General features: G+C 45.3%; 1 protein-coding gene across 1 annotated transcript; it reads left to right on the top strand.

Annotated features, from left to right (window-relative positions):
• Positions 1 to 14,038: 14,038 nt before the first annotated feature.
• On the top strand, positions 14,039 to 20,394 carry LHFPL4 (LHFPL tetraspan subfamily member 4). The gene is made up of 3 exons (XM_029243337.1): positions 14,039 to 14,429; positions 15,343 to 15,825; positions 20,384 to 20,394. Exons 1-3 carry the CDS (start codon positions 14,039 to 14,041, stop codon positions 20,392 to 20,394), a joined length of 885 nt encoding a protein of 294 aa, XP_029099170.1.
• Positions 20,395 to 24,771: the final 4,377 nt, after the last annotated feature.

Here is a 24,771-nt window from a genome sequence, read left to right as displayed (position 1 = left end):
AATTTTATTTTTGGGATTCTTTTAGTTGTATAGCTCTTTGGTCCTTTTTAATTTTTTTTCCAAACCAGGATGATATTTGACACTTCAGAAAAAAATCCAACGTTGGCTATTTATAGGAATAAGAATTATCCTTCATAGGAATGTAGAAAAGACATTCAGAGAAGAGAAGCAGTGTGAAGTCAAGCCAAGCCCTGGGAACTCATCATAACACATTTACTGGAAATGTCCATCTTATCCATAATTAAACTATAGCTGTTAAGTTTATACTGCAAGTGAGAAAAATAACTATTTTGACTCCTCAATCTTTCTTTAAGATAAATTATATCTTTTTTCATAAGGTATCAGCTATAAGGAAGCGTAGTGAAGTTTTGATTTTTTTGGAAAAGAAGTTAATGATCTGGAAGTTTCAACTCACTTGAGTTAAAGACTGACTCCCCTCACAGGTCAAGGTGTACACCACGGTCTGCAGCAGGGGTGCACCTGTGTAAAATGGCTGGGATTCTTGGGACAAAGTTTTAAAAAGTAAATTAGTCCTATTTTATACTAATTATAAAAGTAATACTGAATTTCAGCCTATATGGTAGACTGAGTTGGTAACAAACTATCTTTTCTCCCGGTCTACACTCCTAGAACTGTTTGGAAATGTTGCCTACCAAAAAACCATTTCCAACTCCAACTTGTCCTTTTTTCACCATTGTAAGAGCCCACTTACCACTACAGAGAGTGGAGAACGCTCACATACATTTTTCCAGCCTCTCTTGTGGATATAGGCAGGTTACTGAGTCCTGGCCATTGGGAACTGAGGGAAAGTTTGCAAAGGGACTCTGGAGAAGATTGTCCTCCCTAATAGAAAGAGAGGCATGAGAGGAAAAGCCCCCTTCCTTTACTCTGGGCATGGCCATGTCTGCTGCTGCCATCTTGTGACCATAATAAAGAATATTACAGATGGAATGCAGAGAGGAAAGATGGAAAGTTCTTGGTTCCTTGCTGTCATTGTTGAGTCACAAAGTTGAGAATCCTTAATCTTTGCTACAACCATTCATCACTGAGTATTATGTTACCTATAAATTTGTCATATATGGCGTTTATTATGTTGAGGTATGTTCCTTCTATACCAAATCAGTTGAGAGATTTCATCATGAAAGGATGTTGAATTTTGTCAAATGTTTTTTTCTGCATGTATTGAGATACTTATATGGTTTTTATCTTTCATTCCATTAATATGGTGTATTATATTTATTGGTTTGCATATGTTGAGCCACCTTTGCATCCCAGAAATAAATACCACTTGATCATGATGTATGATCCTTCTAATGAACTGTTGAATTCAGTTTGCTAGTATTTTGCCAAGAATATTTGCATCTGTATTCATCAGGGATATTGGTCTGTAATTTTCTTTTCTTGGAGTATCCTGATCTAGCTTTGGTATCAGGGTAATGCTGTCCTCATAAAATGAGTTTGGTAGTATTCCCACCCTTTCAAATTTTTGGAAGAGTTTGAAAAGGATGGGCATTGATTCTTCCTTAAATGTTTGGTAGAATTTACCCATAAAGGCACCTGTTCCTGGGTTTTTCTTTGTTGGGACATTTTTGAATACTTATTCAATCTCCTTACTATCGGTCTGTTCAGATTTTCTATTTCTTCATCATTCAGTCTTGGCAGGTTGTATGTTTCTAGGAATTTATCCATTCTTTCTTTTTTTTTAAAAAAAATATTTATTTATTTGGTTGCAGCAGATCTTAGTTGCAGCAGGCAAGCTCCTTAGTTGCGGCTTGCGGGCTCTTTAGTTGTGGCTTGCCCTCTCCTTAGTTGCAGCACGCGAGCTCCTTAGCTGTGGCATGCGAACTCTTAGTTGCAGCACACATGTGGGATCTAGTTCCCTGACCAGGGATCGAACCCCGGCCCCCTGCATTCGAGCACGGAGTCTTAGCCACTGGATCACCAGGGAAATCCCTATGCACAAGTTTCTGTGTGTATATATGCTTTCATTTCTCTTAGGAAGACCTTGAGCTTGGAACACATGGAGAGCACTCGCTTGCCCCCAAATTAAGTTAAACTATGAATGTTTAGGGTATGTAAAGCTCCAGATGGTCAGGTTAGAACAAATGTGGGAATGTGTTTCTATGGCATCTGCTAGTCTTTGGGAGTTTCCCAGGAGCAATCACCTCTGCTTTTTATAGCCTTCCTATGTCTCAGATTTGAGGTTGTAACCTAGTCACTGTTCTCCTTTGTGAGGAGTGTAATTGCTGGGTCATATGATAATGCTATGTTTAACATTTTGAGAAACTTCCAAATTTCTTTCCATTTTGTATTCTTTTTTCTTTGGCCACGCTGCACGGTTTGCAGAATCTTAGTTCCCCAACTAAAGATGGAACCCATGCCCCCTGCAGTGAAACTGCAGAGTCCTAACCGTCGTACCGCCAGGGAATTCCCTCCAGTTTGTACTCCTACTATCCATGTATGAGGGTTCCAATTTCTCCATCCTCATCAACACTTATTTTCTGTCTTTTTTTTTTTTTTTTTCGGTACGCGGGCCTCTCACTGTTGTGGCCTCTCCCGTTGCAGAGCACAGGCTCCGGACGCGCAGGCTCAGCGGCCATGGCTCACGGGCCCAGCCGCTCCGCGGCATGTGGGATCTTCCCAAACCGAGGCACGAACCCGTGTCCCCTGCATTGGCAGGCGGACTCTCAACCACTGCGCCACCAGGGAAGCCCTATTATCTGTCTTTTTAATTTTAGCTACCCTAGTCGTTGTGAAGAGGTATCTCAATGTGATTCAATTGATTTCTGACAAAGGTGCAAAGGTTATTCAAAGGAGAAAAGAGTCTTTTCAACAAGTAGTGCCAGAACAATTGGATGTACATATGCAAAAGATGAACCTCACCCTAACCTCTCATCATAAAGAAAAATTAACTCAAAATGGATGATAGACTTATATGTAAAGATTAAAACTATACAACTTCTGAAAGGAAACTTAGAGGAAAATCTTTATTACCTAGATCAAGCACAAATTTCTTAGATATTATATAAAAAATATAATCCATAAAATAAAAATTGATAAATTGGCCTTCATCAAAATTAAGAACTTTTGCTCTTCAAAAGATACTATTAAGAGAATGAAAAGATAAGCTACAAATTAGGAGAAAATATTCACAAAACACATATCTAACAAAGGATTTGTATCCATAATATATAAAGAACTCTGAAAACTTTATAATGAGATAACCAACAGCCCAACAGAAAATGGGCAAAAGATTTGAACAGACACTTCACTAGTTAAGCAAATAAGCACATGAGAAGATGCCCAACATCATTAGTCATTAGGGAAATGTAAATTAAAAGCCACTCAAATGGCTCAAATTAAAAAAAAAAGTACCAAGTTCTAGTGCAGATGAGGAAAAACTAGAACACTTATACATAGCTGGTGGGAATGCAATGTGGTACAGCCACTCTAGAAAACTGTTTGTCATTTTCCTATAAAGTTAAATATATACTTATCATATGACTCAACAACCTCACTCCTAGGTATTTACCTTAGAGAAGTGACAACTTATATTCATACAAAAGCCTGTACATGAATGTTTAGAGTAGCCTTATTTATAATTTTCAAAATGTGGAAACAATCCAAATGGCCCTCAATTGGTGAATAGATAGATAAACTACGGTTCATCTCTACAATGGATCCCTACGTAGCAACTAAAAGAAACCAACTACTGATACACCCAACAACATGGTTGAATTGCAAATGCATGATGCCAACTTAAACAAGTTAGACTGAAAACGGTACATACTGCATGATTCCATTTATGTGACATTGTTGAAAAGGCAAAACCCACAGGGAAAGAAAACAAAGTGGTGGGAGTTTGGGATTGATATATACACACTATTATATTTAAAATAGATAACCAACAAGGACCTACTGTATAGCACAGGGAACCCTACTCAATATTCTGTAGTAACCTAAATGGGAAAAGAATTTGAAAAAGAATACATATATATATATATAACTGAATCACTTAGCTGTGCACCTGAAACTAACACAACATTGTAAATCAACTATAGTCCAATATAAAATAAAAATTAAAAATAAAAACAAGAAAAAAAAAGAAAACAAACAAGTGGTTGTCTAGGGTTTAGGGTGGGGTGAGGAGCCTACATCAGAGGGAAAGTAGGGAATTTTGGGGAGTGATGGATCTGTTCTGTATTTTAATTGTGGCAGTGGTCACACACAACTCTATGTGTCTGTCAGTACTGAAGTGAATGAATTTTATTGTATCTAAATTATACCTCTGGCCTTGCCTGAATTTCTTGTCTGGCCTCTGATCAATTTCTATTGATTGAGGAAGGCCAAGAACCCTGGTCAGTATCACATGGAGTGAGATATCCAGACCCCCAGTGGATGGACAGCTGCCCAGTCTATCCAGTTTCCACGTATGAGCTGCAATGAAACTAAACTAGATGGCACATTCCTTACCCTTCACTGTAAACACCTTCAGTCTGTTCTAAAGCGCTGCAGCTCCAGGATACTCGAGTCTCCTGGGTGGCGTTCGCTGATACCCACCCACTGTGGGGTACAGCACACCAAGGTACGTTGCTCCATGTCAGACCACTATGCACTTTTCCAGGCCACCCTGGTCACTGTCTGTGGAGAAGGCATCTTACCAGCAAGCCCGGATATGACGGTTCCCCACCACTGCTCATGTAGTCAAGAGTTGGGAATGTTCTAGAATTGCTTAATTAGGAAAGTTCCTTTCACACTCCAGTGGTGATTTTTGATTGAACTCAGCATGAGTTTTAATCCTCTGGCAATTCTTTCTGGATGAGCCTATGCTTTAAAAGATCTATGTTGGGGCTTCCCTGGTGGCGCAGTGGTTGAGAGTCTGCCTGCCGATGCAGGGGACGCAGGTTCATGCCCCGGTCTGGGAAGATCCCACATGCCGCGGAGCAGCTGGGCCCGTGAGCCATGGCTGCTGAGCCTGTGCGTCCAGAGCCTGTGCTCCACAGCGGGAGAGGCCGCAACAGTGAGAGGCCTGCGTACAGCAAAAAAAAAAAAAAAAAAAAAAAAACGTAGGGGTAACCAATAAAGGGTAGAAATAAAATACAGGCATCTCTTGCTTAACATCAGTAATCTGTGTTAGAAATCAGATGTTCTGTGTGAAAACACAGAGCAGAAGGAAGTGTATTTCCCATTATTTTAAATGGGAAAAATTATAATGCATGATGTGTCAACACCAAACCCCAAACAATTTCCTAAATCATAAATAAAATACAGTGAAACACCTGTACACAAGCAACAGTCTATTGTATTAAGATTTAATATGATTAACCAGCAGTAGCAGCGGCACTTACATCTGTCCCAAGGTCTGGGCGAGGGGAAAACTAGGCAGCCCTGTACTGCAGGCCCTCACACTTTCTTTCTTTCTTGAAGAAACACAAAACCCTTGAGATTCATGTACTGTATGATGGAGAAAAAAAAGTACCTAATGTTCCCCCCCAAAAAGATAGTATATTTTGTACTTTGTAAAGTGTTCATTAAAATGGAAGAAAAAAATGAAAAAAAAAAGATTTAATATGATTAAAACCACTGCTTCCTTCAAACAGTGTAGTACCAACATAAAGATAGACATACAGACGAACAGAACAGACTATAGACTAGAAAGCCTAGGAATAAAGCCGCACATATATGGTCAGTTGATTTTCAACAAGGATGCCAAAAACCATTCAATGAGGGAAAAGACAGTGTTTTCAATAAATGGTACTGGGACAACTGGATAGCCACATGCAAAAGATTGAAGTTGCACCCTTACATTACATCATGTACAAAAATTAACTCAAATAGATTAAAGACCTAAACATAAGAGCTAAAACTATAAAAATGTTAGAAAAAAACACAGGGGAAAAGCTTTACGCCATTGTATTTGGCAATAATTTCTTGGATATGACACAAAAGCACAGGCAACAAAAGAAAAAATTGACAAATCTGACTTCATCAAAATTTACAACATTTGTGCATCAAAGGACACTAACAAGAAAGTGAAAAGACAACCCACTGAATGGGAGAAAATATTTACAAATCATATATCTGATAAGAGATTAATATTCTGAGAATATAAAGAACTCCTACAACTCAACAACAAACAAGCAACCCAATCCAAAAATGAAGAAAGGCTGTGAATAGACATTTCTCCAAAGAAGATGTATGAACATCAATAAGTCCATGAAAAGATGTTTAACATCCCTAGTCATTAGGGAAATGCAAATTAAAACCACAATGAAATACTACTTCATAGCAAGTAAGACGACAATTAAAACAAAACAGAAAATAACAAGTGTTGGCAAGGATGTGGAGAAATTAGAACGCTTGGCACTGCTGGTGGGAATGTAAAATTGTGCAGCTGCTGTGGAAAACAGTTTGGTGGTTTCTCAAGAAGTTAAACATAGGATTACCATATGATCTAGCAATTTCAGTTCTAGGTTTATAGCCAAAAGAATTGAAAGCAGGGACTCAAATGGTTATTTGTACACCAACGTTCATAGCAGTGTTATTCCCAATAGTCAAAAGGTAGAAACAACACAAATGTCCATCAACAGATAAATGGATAGACAAAATATATTATATACATAAAATGAAATAGTAACTTTAAAAAAGAATACAATTTTGATACATGCTACAACATGGATGAATCTGGGAAACATTATGTTAAGGAAAATAAGCCAGACACAAAAGGACAAATATTGTATGATTCCACTTGGATAAGGTACCTAGAATAGGCCAATTCATAGACAGAAAGTAGAACAGAGGTTACCAGGGGCTGGGGGACACAGAAGAAATAGGGAGTTATTGTTTAATAGGTACAGAGTTTGTTTGAGATGATGAAAAAGTTCTGAAAATGGAAGTGGTGATGGTTGCACATTGTGATTGTACTTGATGCCACTGAATGTACACTTAAAAATGGTTAAAAGAGTAAGTTTCGTTATGTATATTTTACTACACACAAGAAGCAAAACCAGAAACCACTGCTTCCTAACCACCAAACAAATGATGCTGCTGTTAGCAAACGAGAGCCTTGTGTGTAATAGCCCGATACCATGATACTTCCCTTAGCACCAACATCTCAGATGCACACCCATTTTGTTGATGTGGAGGCACAATTTACAAAGAACACTTCATTCTGATATTCTACCAATAGTGGCTGGAATATTGCTTGAGTTATTTCCTACACTGAGTTCTGTTTAAAACATTGTGCTGAGTTTTAGGGATGTAAATATAAAATTTTCTTATTTAAATATTGGCCAGAAAATGTTGCATTGAGAGATAAGAAAGTTGTGTGATGTTCTGGTATTGAAAACCAAGAGGATTCTTGTGGGAAATGTCTCACAAAGTATGAATTACAGATCTTCCAAACTAAGAGAAGCAAAACCAAGAATAAAGAAAACTAAACCATTAAAATAGAAGGCTTAGAAGGAGAAAAAAGATGCATAGAGAAAGCATAGTAAATGTAAAACACAAAATTAGATGGTAGAAATAAGTTCACATTGATCAATAATCACAATAAATGTAAACAGATCAATGTTTACTTATTATAAGACAGAGACTTTAATATTGGATTTTTTTTATGAAGCTTTTTTTTTTAAAATATTTATTTATTTATTTTTGGCTGTGTTGGGTTTTCATTTCTGTGCGAGGGGTTTCTCCAGTTGCGGCAAGCAGGGGCCACTCTTCATCGCGGTACGCGGGCCTCTCACTATCGCGGCCTCTCTTGTTGCGGAGCACAGGCTCCAGATGCGCAGGCTCAGTAGTTGTGGCTCACGGGCCTAGATGCTCCGTGGCATGTGGGATCTTCCCAGACCAGGGCTCGAACCCGTGTCCCCTGCATTGGCAGGCAGATTCTCAACCACTGCACCACCAGGGAAGCCCTTATGAAGCTTTTTGATTTTTACAAAAGACACTCCAAAAACATAATGACAGAAAGACTAAAGATAAAAAACTATACTTCAGGAAAATACTAGTCAAAAGAATGCTAGTATGCATCTATAATAATAACTTCGTCTCCATATATGTAGCAAAAAATCAATAGACTCACAAGGAGAAACTGGTAAATCAGCAATCATAATGGGAGATTTTCCTCCCCAACATTTTCGGGCTTAGTTGCTCCGCGGCATGTGGGATCTTCCCAGACCACGGCTCGAACCTGTGTCCCCTGCATTGTCAGGCAGATTCTTAATCACTGCACCACCAGGGAAGTCCCAGTAATGGGAGATTTTAACACACTTCTCAGAAATGCATGGATCAAGCAGACAGAAAAAAAAAAAAGAGTAATGATCTACAAAATGTGAACAATGCAATGAACAGACTTGAGCTAACAGACATAGAAAGAACTTCCTTCCATTAACAGGGAGAGCATATTCTTTAAAAGCACAGTTATGAAAATGAACCATGTACTAGGCCTCAAAGGGATATTCCACAGACTCCAAAGTATGAGTATCACACAGACCACATTCTCTGACCACAAAGCTAGCAAACCCATCTTGCCATGGCTTGGGAAGATCTTGCTTGGGCATGGAGCCAACCACCGATGGGAAAGCAGGGTCCAGGGGTAGATGTTGACTCCCAACCCTATCACATGAGCTGCTGGATCCTCCTGGAACCTATTCCTGCTTATGCCAGTTTTTATTGGGTCTCTGTCATTTGCAACCCAAGAGTTCTGAATAAAACAGATACTTCCCAGGTGACACATGGTACAGCTATGAAGGCATCTTGTTATTGAATGAACAATTCTTCACATGTAAAGTTTGTTTCAAGTACAGAGCCCATTATTTCATCACCCATGAAAGAATACATACTTTTTAACGATGTCCTCTTTATAGATGAAACAACTGAGATTCCAAAAGTTGAATGGGGCTTCCCTGGTGGCACAGTGGTTGAGAGTCCGCCTGCCGATGCAAGGGACACGGGTTCGTGCCCCGGTCTGGGAAGATCCAACATGTCGCGGAGCGGCTGGGCCCGTGAGCCATGGCCGCTGAGCCTGTGCGTCCGGAGCCTGTGCTCCGCAACAGGAGAGGCCACGACAGTGAGAGGCCCGCGTACCGCAAAAAAAAAAAAAAAAAAAAAGTTGAATGACTCATTTAATATCACAGCTCCAGCGAGCCCATTCACATGGCTCTGAAAATCTCTGCGTGAACCTCTGTCATTCTAATTCTACCCCATCTGTTTCCTTGTTCCTGCACTAGACAGTGAGTTCTTCCAGGGCAGAGACCGGGTCTTCCTCATCTTTGTGTCCCCACTGCATAGCAAAGGACCTGTCAAGTAGAAGATGTCACTGACACTTACTAGCTGAGTGGCTGAAGGAATGAATGACTTGATTATCAAGTCAAAGAGCAAGATTTAATGTGTGAGGTTGAGGGAGGAAAGAGAAAGAAATGGCCTTCCTTAGGACTCTTTCAGGGACATGAGACAGAAAACTAATTCAAACCATTGTAAAGAAAAGAGGGGGATTTAAGAAAACCATAGAAAGACAGGCATAACTTTCACCACAGGCTCTTAAAAGTATTAAGAACTTCTTCGGACTTCCCTGATGGTGCAGTGGTTAAGAATCCTTCTGCCAATGCAGGGGACACGGGTTCAAGCCCTGGTCCGGGAAGATCCCACATGCCATGGAGCAACTAAGTCCGTGTGCCACAACTACTGAGCCTGCACTCTAGAGCCCGCGAACCACAACTGCTGAGCCTTAGTGCCACAACTACTGAAGCCTGCACACTTAGAGCCCATGCTCAGCAACAAGAGAAGCCACTGCAATGAGAAGCCGGCGCACCGTAACGAAGAATAACCCCCGCTCGCTGCAACTAGAGAAGGCCCGCACACAGCAACGAAGACCCAACACAGCCATTAAAAAAAAAAAAGAAACTCTTCATCTCTCTGAGGATATGTTGGCCTATTCTCTTGGTCTTTGCCATGGGACGGTGAACACGTAGCATCCTTACAGCTTATAATCCAAGGAATGAAGAGCTGAGACTTGAACCCAGATGGTCTGATGCCAGTAACCACTGGCATCGGAAATAAAAAGGAAACCCGGGTGGTTGAGAAGAATTGAATCCACTCTACAGAATAATCTATGTGGCATCGTAGTTAAGAATGCGGGCTCTACCTAGGGATAAATACCAGCTGTTTCACTTGCTAGAGGTGTGATTTTGGGGAATTAATTTTTTTTCTTTTTGGCCATGCCTCGCAGCATGTAGGATCTTACTTCCCCAGCCAGGGGTCAAACCTGTGCCCCCTGCAGTGGAAGTGCAGAATCTTAACCACTGGACTGCCAGGGAAGTCCCTGGGGAAGTAATTTAACTTCTGTGTCCTCGTCTGTAAAATGGGCATACCTCATTGTCCTCATGTGTAAAACAGTTCACGTCTGTATTAGTTTGCTAGGGCTACCGTTATAAAATACTATAGGCTGCGTGGCTTAAACAACAGATATTTATTTTCTCACGGTTCTGGAGGCTCAAAGTCCAAGATCAAGGTGTTAGCAAGTTTGATTTCTTCTGAGGCCCCTCAGAAGGTGGCTCCTTTCTTGCTATGTTCCCCATTGTCATCATCTAGCCTCTGTCCTAATCTCCTCTTAAAAGGACACCAGTGTGGGCTTCCCTGGTGGCGCAGTGGGTGAGAGTCCACCTGCCGATGTAGGGGACATGGGTTCGTGCCCTGGTCCGGGAAGATCCCACATGTCGCGGAGCGGCTGGGCCTGTGAGCCATGGCCGCTGAGCCTGCGCATCCGGAGCCTGTGCTCCGCAATGGGAGAAGCCACATGAGAGGCCCGCGTACCGCAAAAAAAAAAAAAAAAAAAAAAGGACACCAGTGATACTGGATTAGGGCCCACCCATATCACCTCACTTTACCTTAATCACCTCTTTAAAGGCCCTATCTCCAAATAGTCACATTTTGAGGTATTGGGAGTTAGGACTTGAACATATGAATTTGGGGGTGAGGGAGAGGGATGATATAATTCAGCCCATAACACTACCTCTTAGGGTTATTGTGAAGATTAAATGAGATAATATATCTAAAGCAAAGATCAGGGGAGCTAGAATGCTGTAAGGGCTTAATAACCGTTCAAGGTAACTGAACACTTACTTTAGGCATAAGGGTATCTGACAAGTCACAAACCTTTCTCTGCTAGGATATTGGCTGGAAGTGCCCTGGGGGCTTCTCTCATCCAGGTCCAGGATCATCTTTGCCTTATGGTCTAAAGTTCCCAACTTGAGCTCACAACTGTCCTGTTCTGTTCTTCCTGTGGAGAGCTCTCAGACTTCCTTTCTGTAGGAAAGGAAGACTCCCCAAGGTTAGTCTTGAAAACGAGGAGACATTCTGTCCCAGCTACTTATGGCTCTGAGAGCGTCTTTCCAATACCACTGTAATTTCTACTCCTTGGGCAAGCCACTTATTAAAATTTAATGACAATCACTTACATTTATAAAGCCATTTTCAGTTTACAAAGCTCTTTTCCGTGCATTCTCTCTCTTGATCCTCATAACATCTGTAGGAAGGAAGGATGTTTTTCTCTATTTTATAAATGAAGAAAATGAGGCTGTGAGGAGTAGCATCATCGTCCTAGGTCATACAGTGGCAGAGATGCACCTCAAATTTTTGCCTTTGGGTTCCTATATGTCAGGAGTAGCTCACCCTTTCAGGCATTTTTCTACAATATAAATAATCCAGTACACCAGTCCGGGTTGGGGGAGATGTAGGTAAATTATTTGGGACTATTTTGACTGGAAGTGACAAAAACCCAACACAAACTGGCTTCAGCAAAAACTGAATTCATTGGTTTACCTAACAGAAGAATCCAGAAGTAGGTCTTCAGGCATGGATGGATCCAGGTGCTCAAATTATGTCACCAGGACTGTCTCTTTCCATTTCTTAGCTTCTCTTTGTGTTCATTTTATTCTTAGACAATCTCTCTGCTTGGAGTGTCAAAGATGCCCCCCTGTGGTTGAAGCTGAAGCCCCAGCTCAACAAACTCAGTAAAAGGGGAACAATCTCTTTCTCGTAAACTGCAACAAATGACCTGGATATCATTCTCAACTATTTGGCTTGGCTTATGGGCCCACCCAGAGCCAATCGTTGTGTCTAGAACAATGGAATATGTTCATTGTCCAGGCCTGATCATTTGCCCGGTTCTGGAGAGGAGTAGGGTGAGTCTCACCAAATCCAGGGCCTGAGTGAGGGGGAAAGGAGTTTCTTTAAAGACAAAGTACTGATGTCAGAAGCGGTGTGGGTGGCAGGCAGCTCTCTCCAGGGTGTCATCGCTCTGCAGAGCTAGAACAGAGAAACCAGTGAGGAGCTGGGGGCCCATCTTAGCAAGAACTCTCAGTTCTTCCCTGGAGAGAGAGTACTAAGTGGACTTCTGTAATTTTTTTTCCTGGAGTGCCTAGCTTGGCTCAGCAGGATAGGAAAAAAGACAATAATTCATGGCAGAATAAGGAGAAAAGATGGAACTTCTGGCTCCGGTAACTTATATTCAGAACAGTACCCACACCAGGAGTACCCACACCAGGAGCACCCACAGAAGGAGACTTTGAGGTGCCCTTTGAGGATGACTTCCCTCCCCCCTCTTCCCAGCACCTTCTGTCTCCCCATGAAGCTGTGAGCTCCAGGAGGGCAGGGACCACATCTGTTTTACCCACCATCTTCTCCCAGGGCCTAGCATAGTGCTCTGTTGGCACATTGCAGGAGCCTATCACATATTTATTGGGTGGATGAAATAAATTAATGAATCAGGTTGATCACCTGAATTGGCAGGATGGACTCACCTCTTTGTACAAGTCAATCCCTCTCTTTGGCCTCTGTTCTCCATCTGTCAAGTGGGAGAAGGTGTAGAATGAGACTCTCTTCACAGCCCCTTCCAGCTCATGCTTCTGGGATCTTAGGGTTCTCAGGAGACAGCCTGGATGCCTCTTCAAGGAACCAGTGGAAGGGGAAACCAAACTGATTGAATATACTGTCTCAGGTGAGATGACTTCACATGGGTCTGTGGTCCCCAAATTGTGGGGGACTGCACATTTTTTTTTTTTTAATTTTGGAAGGAAATAACACTGCCTGTTTCTTATTTTGCCAAATAAAGCCACTGGCGGCGGGGGGGGGGGGAACAACTGTCATTAACTGTCATCACCATTTCTTTAAAAAATGGAATTTTTTATACCAGTAAGGCAGGAAGTACATCATCTCAGAAACAAAACAAAACAAAAAAAAAACAGTCCCTCTACCCCGGAGAAAAAAGACAGGTGGCAACCTCACATGATGATAATTACGTGGTTTTTTTGCACATAGATCTAAATTTCACCAGACTGATCCCTGTGTATGGTCCAGTATTTGGAACCTACTAACAGATTACTTTCACCACCTCTCAACACCTGTGAAGTGGGGCTTAATCTGCCCACTTTACAGATGGGGAAATAGAGGTTCAGAGAGCAAGTGCAAGGTCACGGAGACAGTTAAGTAGTAGTCAGAGCTTTCTGGATGACAACCCAGATCATCTTGGCAGATCCTAAGCCAAAAGGTATTTCACTGCAGGGAAGAAATGACCTGCACTGGCTCCCTTGGAGTGTCCCCTCATTTTCTCGGGCCTAACCGCAAACTGCCTGGACTGTTATGCTCCGTTCTTTAACACACCCTCCTGATGTGTCCGCTTCATGCCAGGCACTGGGAGAGTGTAGGGAGAGAAACCAACACGTTCCCAGCCTCCTTTTCTCCTGTTCCCCATACTCACCCCGTGTCCCACTCTCCAGGCCCAGCTCCACACACTGGCGGCCAACGAATCCCCACCGCGGGCGTGGGCCGCTAACAGTTTAGGAGGTTCCCTCTCCCAGAGGTGCTGGCGATTTCCTAGGAGACTCTGGGAACCTTCAACGCCTCCAAGACCCAAAGGACTGGAAGCGTAACGGTGCCACTCGACAGACACTGTGGTAGGCTGTACCCGAGGTAATTTGGGAGCAAGGGATCAGTTCAAACGCTGTGAACTAACACCCTGTTCTGCCCGTGCAGCGTTCCCATGGGCTTTGCGTGGACCCACAATCGCTCAGCTCCGGCCGGAAGGAGGGGGGTCCCCCCAATTAGAAGGCCTTACTGTGGCGGGGGCTTACTGCTCCGGCTGGGGGACCCCACGGACCGTGCCGACCCCTCTCCGGGACTGGCGGACACCCGAGCTCCCTTTCCTGTTCCGCTCCGCCCCGCACGCCGGCGGCAGGAACGCGCCTCCGTCGGGCCGCGCCGGTGCCCGAGAGCTCGCGCCTCCGCGCGGGAGCGCGCCCCGGGGAGAGCCCGAGCAAGATGGAGGCCGCGCCGAGGCCGCCGCCTGGGCACGGGAAGCAGCCGCTCGGAGCGCCGAGCCGCGGCGCCTAGGCCGTGGCAGTCCCGGACCCACTGCTCCGGACCGGGCCCAGGTTGGTCTCCCCGCACCCCCTTCCCGGGGCCGCAGCCTCCGCGTGCGTCCGGCCTGGGCGCGCGGCAGCCGCCCCCCACCCCCCATCCCTGGCCCTACCCGGGCCCGGCCGCTCCCCCGCGCCCTGGGGACAGCCCCTGCCCACTGCCCGCCCCTCGCGGCTCGGGCTGCCTGCCGGCGCCTGTCCCTCGTCCCCTTGGCCTGGAAAACCTCTCTCCCTGTAGCCCTGGCCCGCCAAACGTAGGCTCCCCCGAGCCCTGTCTTCTGAGGGACCCTCCCAACCCCCTCGCCCCCTGTTCAGACCCTGCGGCTCCGGCCCCCGATGTCCCTCTAGCCTCATCCTGGTTCCTGCTCTTCGCCCTCCCTGTCCCAGCCCCCATATCACCTTCCCAGTCCCCTGGCACTAACCCCTTACATCCCTTTCTTACCCCCTCGTAGAAGCGCCCACCCCCCTCTCCACAGCCCCTTTCTAGACACCCAATACCAGACCTCCTTTTACCCCGAACACCAGCCCCCAGATTCCCTTCCGAGCTCCCTGTAAAACCCCGCTGCTAATTCTCCGCTGCCGGTCTCCAGCCTCCATTCCATCTCCCCACGGTCCCCTCTTACTTCGCTGGTACCAGCCCCCAAGCCCCCTCCCCAACGCCACCGTAACCACTTTCTAGCGCCCCGCCTCCAGCTCTCCTGTGCTCATTCCAGCTCCCTCATCCCAGCCCCCCAACTTTCACATGGCCTCTTCCTATGTCCCCGAATTGGAGATCTTTGCCAGTCTCCCCCTACCCTGACACCTTCCCGATACTCTCATGACCCCCTCCTAGCTCCTCCATACCAGCCCCCAGGTCCCCTCAGCTCCGCCTCAGGCCCCGCCCTCGCGGGTTCCTTGGCTTAGGGTCCCTTCTCGCGTGCGTCCCCAGCTCCCGCCCGGCAGCCCGGCTGTCGGTCCCGGGCCGGCGGCCCCCGCAAGCCGCCGCCGGCCCCGCCCCCGGGCACCATGCTGCCCTCGCAGGAGGCCTCCAAGCTCTACCACGAGCACTACATGCGGAACTCGCGGGCCATCGGTGTGCTATGGGCCATCTTCACCATCTGCTTCGCCATCATCAACGTGGTGGTCTTCATCCAGCCCTACTGGGTGGGCGACAGCGTGAGCACCCCCAAGCCTGGTTACTTCGGCCTCTTCCACTACTGTGTGGGCAGCGGGCTGGCGGGCCGCGAGCTCACCTGCCGCGGCTCGTTCACCGACTTCAGCACTATCCCGTCCGGCGCCTTCAAGGCGGCCGCCTTCTTCGTGCTGCTCTCCATGGTGCTGATCCTCGGCTGCATCACCTGCTTTGCTCTTTTCTTCTTCTGCAACACGGCCACGGTCTACAAGATCTGCGCCTGGATGCAGCTCTTGGCAGGTAGGGGAGGGGCGGGGGTGGGACTTCTAGAACAGACGCTGAGGAAGGGGCTTCTTCTTCCAGGACCCCTTCTTGGAGGAGTCAGAGACAGATTCTGCTCCTCTGTCTAAAGACACACCTCCTTCGCTGACTCTAAGCAGCCAGTGGGGAGGGGATTCTATGAGAGAGACACCTTGGGTCAGAGGGCATAGCCTTAGAACTGGGTCTATAGGTCTGTGTGCTTGGATGTGGGCAGATTGCGTTTATTGATGGATGAGCATTATGTCTGAGTTTCTGAGGGTCTCTGAGAAAGAGACCCTTGGCTCTTAAGGGAAATAGCTATCTGAATGAGGAGTTACTCTAGGTGTGAGCAATTTCTGTTGCATTGAAAAAAGCATGAGGGACTTCCCTGGTGGTCCAGTGGTTAAGATTCTGTGCTCCCAATGCAGGGGGCACGGGTTTGATCCCTGGTAGGGGAACTAAGATCCCTCATGCCACACGGCGTGACCTAAAAAATTAAAAACAAAAAAATGAGATGGGGAATCAAGAGATCTGACAGTGACCTTTAACTTGCTAACGTTATCAATTTGGATGTTTCACTTTACTTCTCTGAGGCTCAGTTTCCTCATCTGTAAAACAGTGGAGAAGAGTCCAAGAACTCATGAAAGAGTAATTTATAAACTATAAAGTTGGGAAAGGATGGAGGGTGGTGTTAAAGAGAAGGCTGTCTGTAGTGTCTGTCCAACGTTTGAAGTGTAGGTGGTTGACAACACCTGGCAACATGGGCCTCTGGAGAGCAGGTCTCCAGCCTCCCACCCCCACCAAGGCAGGAAGGGTTCTGGTGCCATGCCTAGTGGGAATGAGTCTCTGGGACCCTCTGAAATGTTTGGTTAAGACAGACACCTTGCCCTAAAAACCAGAGAAGGGCCTTTTGGGAGTAAGAACTGCTGAGACAGTTTTCCAGGATCCATTAGAGTCCCCCATCACTGCCTACCTTTCAATCGAAGACAGATTTTGAAGATTCAGCAACTTGGGCATTTGCCTAATTGCAGGCAGGGAAGAGAGTTGGGCTGAGGACAGTTGGGCCAGGGGATGGCAGGGATGGAGGAGGAGGCTGATGAAGGCTGGTGAAGGAAAACATTTAGAGCCTTCCAGGGTTGAGAAAGAGAAGGGAAAATGTGATGATCATGCAGCAGAGATGGTTTTTCAAAATAAGCACCTCAGGATATTCAACAAGTGTCAGCCCCTTCAAAAGAGACCTCCTGAAGAAGCTGTTCTGTCACTTGCTGATGGTTCCACTCCTCAAAACATTGTAGGAAATTGTCTTTGTATTGTGGTGTGTATACTCTTGAACATCGTCTTTGAGGGGAAACCTCTATTTTTTTTAAATTAAATAATTTATTTATTTTTGGCCGCATTGGGTCTTCGTTGCTGCACACGGGCTTTCTCTAGTTGCGGTGAGCGGGGGCTACTCTTCGTTGCGGTGCACGGGCTTCTCATTGCGGTGGCTTCTCTTGTTGTGGAGCATGGGCTCTAGGTGCGTGGGCTTCAGTAGTTGCGGCACGTGGGCTCAGTAGTTGTGGTGTACAGGCTTAGTTGCTCCGTGGCATGTGGGATCTTCCCGGACCGGGGATCGAACCCGTGTCCTCCTCATTGGCAGGCGGATTCTTAACCACTGCGCCACCAGGGAAGTCCCAAACCTCCATTTTTTAAAGGAGGACTATGATTTTTGGAAATGGCCAAGTGTAGAAAACACAATGGATGGGAGTTCCCTGGTGGCACAGTGATTAAGACTTCGCGCTCCTGATGCAAGGGACCCGGGTTCAATCCCTGGTCAGGGAACTAGATCCCACGTGCGTGCTGCAACTAAGAGTTCGCATGCCACAACTAAGGAGCGCACCAGCCACAACTAAGGAGCCCGCCTGCTGCAACTAAGACTCAGCACAACCAAATAAATAAATTAATTTAAAAAATTAAAAAAGAAGAAAACACAATGGGTGGTCAAGATGAGAACTGTCACTTGAGATGAAAGCCAAGGTGTGAAGGCAAAATCACGAGGCTGGTTTGCTTCCCCAAGAGGACTGTTACAAATGCTGGGAGGAATTTCTGGCCCGTTGGAAGAATTGTTCAAACTCCCAAAAGGACTACCTTGCAGAAGGCAGCATTTATTCAGTGTGGACATTCTAGTGGGCTTGCTCCAATTGACTTAGATGGAGGTCTTTTAAGATTTTGGAGAAAGTGAGAAAGGAGAATTGTAGGATGTGGGACGTATCTCCATATTTATCAGTACCCAGAAGGTGATTTCCATTCTACTCTTAAAAGGCGAGCTGGAAAGAATATATGCTCAGCTGGAACTCCCATATCCTGAACCTTGATTTGTAGTCTGCAGATGGTTTACTGACCTCTTGGCCTTCCAGTTCGCTGTAATCCATCCAATTCTCTGTAATCCATGTGGGTTTAATCTTGGGGATTTGATGAACTATTCAACAACCCCCATGTAAATATAGAATTTCAGGGATCTTAGGAATCAGCTCCTTCAAACCCTGCCTTCCTCCACCCCCATTATAGAGAGAGGAAACTGAGCCTAGAGACATAAAGGTCTTACCCAAAGTCACACAGCCAGTAATAGAGTAAACTAGTCATGACTCCTGGTCCAGTGCTCTTTCCCTTGTGTTTCGCCCCACCCCTAAGGGCAGTTATCAGAGTTGAGCCGTTCATTGTATTTTACTTAGAGATTTCTGAGCTCTGGCTAAGTGACTGACTTACTTTGCTTAATAAAGGGCAGAGGTCAGGGGCTTCCCTGGTGGCGCAGTGGTTAAGGATCTGCCTGCCAATTCAGGGGACATGGGTTTGAGCCCTGGTCTGGGAAGATCCCACATGCCGTGGAGCAACTAAACCCGTGCGCCACAACTACTGAGCCCACGTGCCACAACTACTGAAGCCTGCGCGCCTGGAGCCCGTGCTTCGCAACCAGAGAAGCCACTTCAATAAGAAGCCTGCGCACCACAATGAAGAGTAGCCCCTACTCACCGCAACTAGAGAAAGCCCAAGCGCAGCAACAAAGACCCAACGCAGCCAAAAATAAATAAATTAATTTAAAAAAAAAAAAGGGGGCAGAGGACAGAGCACTAGACTACAAGTCATGGGATTGCGCTGGTGGGGGAGGGTTGTCTTAGTTATTTCTGCCTGTGACTCACCATGTAGTGTTAAGCCACCACTTTTTAGCTTAAATCTCAGTTTTCTCATCTGTACAGTGGGGGACTAATCAGATTAGTGGATTTAAAGTATCTCTTTCAGGCCTGTGGGGCTCCTAGAATAACTCTTTCACCAAGATCATTCCACTCAGAAAGTGAGAAATCAGTCATCCTCAGAGAAACTGCAGAGAAGCAGAGGGCCTTATTTGTATCAGATAAGAATTAGAAGGACTTCCCTGGTGGTCCAGTGGTTAAGACTCTGTGCGTCCACTGCAGGGGCTACAGGTTTGATCCCTGGTTGGGAAACTAAGATCCCGCATGCCATGCAGTGCAGACAGAAAAAAAAAAAAAAAAAAGAGGGAATGCCTGTTGTATGGTTCTTGTTCAAGTGAACATTTACTCAAGCTGTTTATTGTCCATGCCATGCAGCATGTGGACAATCCCTGCTCTCAGGAAGCTTACCATCTAGGTGAATCACTATACTGGTCAGCAGTCTTTCAGTGAAAAGTGACAGAAACCCAACTCAAGCTGCCTTAAGTAAATTAAAATAAGATAAAGGGCTTCCCTGGTGGTGCAGTGGTTGAGAGCCTGCCTGCCGATGCAGGGGACACGGGTTCGTGCCCCGGTCCAGGAAGATTCCACATGCTGCAGAGCGGCTGGGCCCGTGAGCCATGGCCGCGGAGCCTGCGCGTCCGGAGCCTGTGCTCCGCAACGGGAGAGGCCAAAACAGTGAGAGGCCCGCGTACCGGAAAAAAAAAAAAAAAAAAAAAAAGTAAAATAAAATAAGGTAAAGAGGGTAGTGTTTTTGGCTCACATACATTAAAACTCAAGAGCACTGGCTTCAGGCACGGATAGATTCAGATGCTCAAATAATGTCATTAAAAATCAGTCTCTCAGTAGCATCGACATATATACACTACCAAATGTAAAATAGCTAGTGGGAAGCAGCTGCATTGCACAGGGAGATCAGCTCGGTGCCCTGTGACCACTTAGAGGGGTGGGATAGGGAGGGTGGGAGGGAGAGGCAAGAGGGAGGGGATATGGGGATATATGTATATGTAAAGCTGATTCACTTTGTTATATAGCAGAAACTAACACAACATTGTAAAGCAATTATACTCCAAAAAAAAAATCAATCTCTTGGGACTTCCCTGGTGGTCCAGTGGCTAAGACTCTGCACACCCTATCTATGCAGGGGGCCTGGGTTTGATCCCTGGTCAGGAACTAGATCCCACATGCTGCAACTAAGAGTTTGCATGTAGCAACGAATATCCTGAGTGCCAGTGCGGCCAAATAAATAAATAAATATTAAAAAAAAATCAGTCAGTCTCCATTTCCTGGTTCCTCTGTGTTGGCTCACTTTTAAATTCACTTCTCTTTTGAAGGTTATAAGTAAGGCTACCAGCAGCTCTGAATTTACATTGCTTCAGCTAAGCAATGCCTGTGGAATAAAAAAGAGCTTTTATTCAATGGTTCCAGCAAAAGTTCCAGGGCTGATTCTGATTGTCTAGCTTTGGTCAAGTGTCTACCTCTTAATTAATCAGTGTGACTGTCTAAGGTCTCGGCCACATACCCATTCCTGGGACACATGAACTGATAGGGGAGAAAGATAAATTCCCACAAAGGGAAATCAGGTGTGACCACTGAAAGAGGGCTACTGTGGGTTAGACAAGTGCAGACAGAGGCCTCATCCTGGACAGTCTGAGCACTAATACGTGCTCAGCTTTAGGTGCTGTGGAAGACCAGGGCAATTGAGGAGGATACCGCCTTAGTTGGGAGGTGAAGCTTGAGTGGGGCTGGGTGTGGACAGGTGTGAGTTGCGAGAGAGCATTCTGAATGGAGAGGAAGATCATGGACGGAGAGACACAGAGGAGAGAAAGCCACATCTGGCTTGAGTGTGGCATCCACGTAGGGGAGCAGCAGTGAAAGAGGCCAGGAAGGAATGATGGGGCTACAGTGTGCAAGGCTCTGAGTACTGGGTCAAAAAATTTGGATTTAATCAGCAGGCGGTTCGAAGCTACTACCACTGTTTATTAACTGTTTATTAACTGTTTATTAACTGTTTATTAACAGTGGTAGTAGCTTCGAACCGCCTGCTGATTAAATCCAAATTTTTTGATAATAATCAGGAAGAAAATAGTTAACATTTTCTGAGCCTTTACTATATGCTTGACCATATGCTAAACATTTACATGCATACTGTCATTGAATCCTCACAAAAATCCTATGGGGTAGGTGCCACTATGAATATTTCATAGATGAGAACACTGAGCCTCTGAAAGGAAAGAGTCATTTGTCCAAGGTCATACAGGGGGTAAGTGGTGGAGCCAGAATTGTAACTCAGTCTGTCTAACTAGAAAGCCCAAGGATTTATAAAGGGACATTCAGGATGGGAATAGAGACAGGATGAATTTGCCAGAAGAGTCGAATGCTAAGTAGAGAGGCTGGGAGACTCAGGTGGCTCTTTGTGGAGTTAGGGGTCAGCTTTTCTTTTTTAAAAAAATTAATTAATCAATTAATTTTTGGCTGTGTTTGGTCTTTGTTGTTGTGTGTGGGCTTCTGCTAGTTGTGGCGAGCGGGGGCTACTCTTCGTTGCGGTGCACGGGCTTCTCATTGTGGTGGCTTCTCTTGTTGAGGAGCCTGGGCTCTAGGCGTGTATGCGTCAGTAGTTGTGGCATGCGGGCTCAGTAGTTGTGGTGCACGGGCTTAGTTGCTCCGCGGCATGTGGGATCCTCCCGGACCAGGGCTCAGACCCGTGTCCCCTGCAATGGCAGGAGGATTCTTAACCACTGCGCCACCAGGGAAGTCCCAGGGGTCAGTTTTTCAAGGCTTCTCAGGATATCTCTGCTACTCTTTACCTGGTCTTTCCCATTTTCGGGTGCTAGACACTTTCACATTCGTTATGTCATTTACTGTTCATCTGTTAAAATGACTTGTCCAAAGGTCACACATCTAGTGAAAGAAGGAGCTGAAACTTCACATGAGTCTAAATGGATCTAGAACCTGTTTTTAGCCCTGAACTGAAACACAGGACGTGAATACACAGATTACAAGTTACAACTGGCAGGTGTATGTACTCAGTGTTTACCTGTGGGCTGAGTGAGGTTAGCCAAGGGGAGGTTGCTGGCTGGAGTAGAGACTCAGACTGGAAGCCTGGTCGAGGGTCTGAGGGGACAGTGTGGGGAAGTGGTGGAGGACTTAGAATTCCCACTTTGCCACTTCCCAGCTGTGTCCCTTGGATAAGTGGGTTTCCTCTCTGAGCCTCAGTTCCCTTATCTGTAAAATGGAGGTGATTATTGTACCTACTTCAGAGGTGATGGAAAGAAAGAAATGAAACCATGGGGCTGAAATGCTGAGTGTGGTTCCTGGTATACAGTGTGAACAATCAGTAAATGGTCACTGTTATTCTTGTGACATAGTCTGAGTGAAGAGCAGCTTGTGAGGGGTCCTTGCTACTCAGGTGAAAGACTTTGGACTTGCTGAGATGATCAAAGGCCTTAAGAAGTCATAGACTGTCAGCTGGGAAGGGTCTTACCAATCAGCTGGCTCAACTCCCTTGTACAGATAACAAAACTGAGTCCCAGAGAGAAGAGACAAGGCCATGCTCACAAAGTGAGACTCCTCTATCCACAGAAGGGGGGTGATTCTGACCACATTTATTCAGTGTCGAGAGCCTACTATGTGTCAGGCACTGCCCAGTGCTAGAATCACGGTGGCAAACAGCACGTGTGAGATATAGTGGGCGCTGGGGAGACTGATGGTGGAGGTGGCAGCAGGGGCTGGTTGGTGCGCCAGAGGTGAGCATCTTCCAGCCTCCCAGATGTGTGTCCTAAATCATCAGGGGTCTCTGAGGTAGGAGCAGCAGTGTCACTACAGCCTAGAATATGCATCCACATCCCTCCCCACTTCCTTGGCTTATGTTTCAGATTTGGTTTGGGATTTTGTTCATCCAGCGAGTCTCTGTTGAATGTGATGAGACTGCTGAGCACATTGGGGGAATTTCTTTCCTCCCACTCTCTCTCTTTTTTTTTTTTTCCTCCCACTCTTCCCTCCCTCATTTCCTTGCTCCCCCAATTCCCCCTTCCTTCCTTCTTTCCTGCCTTCCACCTTCCTTCCCTCCCTCCCTTCTTGCATTTTTTTGCTTTGCTCCTTCTCTCCCTATTCCCTTCCTTTCTTTCTCACATCAGTCCTTTACTGACAGCCTCCTCTGTGTGTCAGGCTAGGCTCAGGGAATCCTGAGTAAGAGTCCTCGCTCCCCGGAAGCTCATAGTCTAATGGGAGAGGCAGGAAAGAAATTGGATCATCACACTATGGGATGACATATGAAATGATTGAATCATGCAAGGGTATCTTGGGGGCACACACTTCTGACACATTAAGGACAGCCAGAGAAGTCTTCCAAAAAGTAACAGCATTTGAGCTGAGTCTTAAAGGATGAGAAGGGGAACCAGGCAGAAGAGACAGTATGATTGAAGGTGTGGAGGAGGGAAATAGCCTGGTGTGTTTTGGGCACCACAGACAATTAGCACAAGGGGAGGTGAGAGCTGAGACTGGGAAGGTGGAGAGGGGCTGGATTGCGGATGCCTTCTAAGCCATGGTCAGGAGTTTAGACTTTATCTATAAGCAGCAGATACTTGTTGACTTTTTTTTTTTTAATCTTTAAAAATTTTTCCAGACTTTCACTTACTTTTCGGAAAAGTTAATACATGCACGGGAAACAAAATTCAAAAGATAATATGGTGTTTAATCAGATGTAAGCCTCCTCCCTGCTCTCATTTCTCAGTGATCCTCCCAGAAGTCTCCTCCCAGGGGCAACCACTTTTACCATTTCTTGAGTATCCTTTCCAAGAAATCCCATAAATATACAAGCAAATTCAAACGATATTTTTAAAAAATAAATGGTATATTAGTTATCTATTGCTGCATAGCAGATTGCCCCAAAACTTAGTGGCTGAAAGCAACAAGCATTTATTATCTCTGTTTCTGTGAGTCACAGGAATTTGGGAGTGCTTAGATGGGTAGTTCTGGCTTGAGGTGTCTCATGAAGTTGCACCCAAGACCTTAGCTGGGGTCGGCTGGAGGAGACCTCAGAATGAATGCTCTGAGAGAGAGAAATAAGAAGGTATGATGCCCACCCCCCCTTCTTTGGTAATAGCTTTATTGAGATTTAAATCATATGCCACACAATTCACACATATAAAGTGTACAATTCAGTAGTTTTTAGTATATTTACAGAGTTGTGTAACCATTACCACAATCAATTTTAAGATATTTACATAACCTCAAGATGCTTTATATCTATCCTTTAGCTATCTCCCCTTAAGCCTACCATGCCCATCTTCTCTGTCCTCTAAGCAGCCACTAACCTACTTTCTGTCTATTAAGCCTGTTGTGGACATTTTGTATAAATGGAATCATATAATATGTGGTCTTTGTGATTGGCATCTTTCACTTAGCATAATGTTTTCAAGGTTCATTCATGTTGCAGCATGGGTCAATACCTCATTCCTTTTTACAGCTGAATAATATTCCATTGTATGGATATACTGCATTTTGTTTATCCAGTCATCAGCTGATGGCCACTTGGATTGTCTCCACCTTTTGGCTATTATGAATAATGTTGCTATGAACACTTGTGTACAGGTTTTTGTGTGGACACATGTTTTCATTTCCCTTGGATATATTCCCGAGAGTCTAATTGCTGGCTCAGGTGGCAACTCTGACGTTTTGAAGAACTGCCAGATTGTACTCCAAAGGGGCAGTACCATTTTAC

This window comes from Monodon monoceros, unplaced genomic scaffold (assembly GCF_005190385.1).
Source record: "Monodon monoceros isolate NGI ecotype Baffin Bay Population unplaced genomic scaffold, NGI_Narwhal_1 Super_Scaffold_3, whole genome shotgun sequence".
Taxonomy (NCBI): Eukaryota; Metazoa; Chordata; class Mammalia; order Artiodactyla; family Monodontidae; genus Monodon; species Monodon monoceros.
This window is presented reverse-complemented; position numbering and strand designations above follow the sequence as displayed.

Bases quoted from the DNA above. Each gene is read 5' to 3' on its own strand.
- LHFPL4 (XM_029243337.1), top strand. From the start codon at position 14,039: ATGGGCTTTGCGTGGACCCACAATCGCTCAGCTCCGGCCGGAAGGAGG. The intron at 14,430-15,342 runs GTTGGTCTCCCC...GTGCGTCCCCAG, and splicing joins CTGCTCCGGACCGGGCCCAG to CTCCCGCCCGGCAGCCCGGC.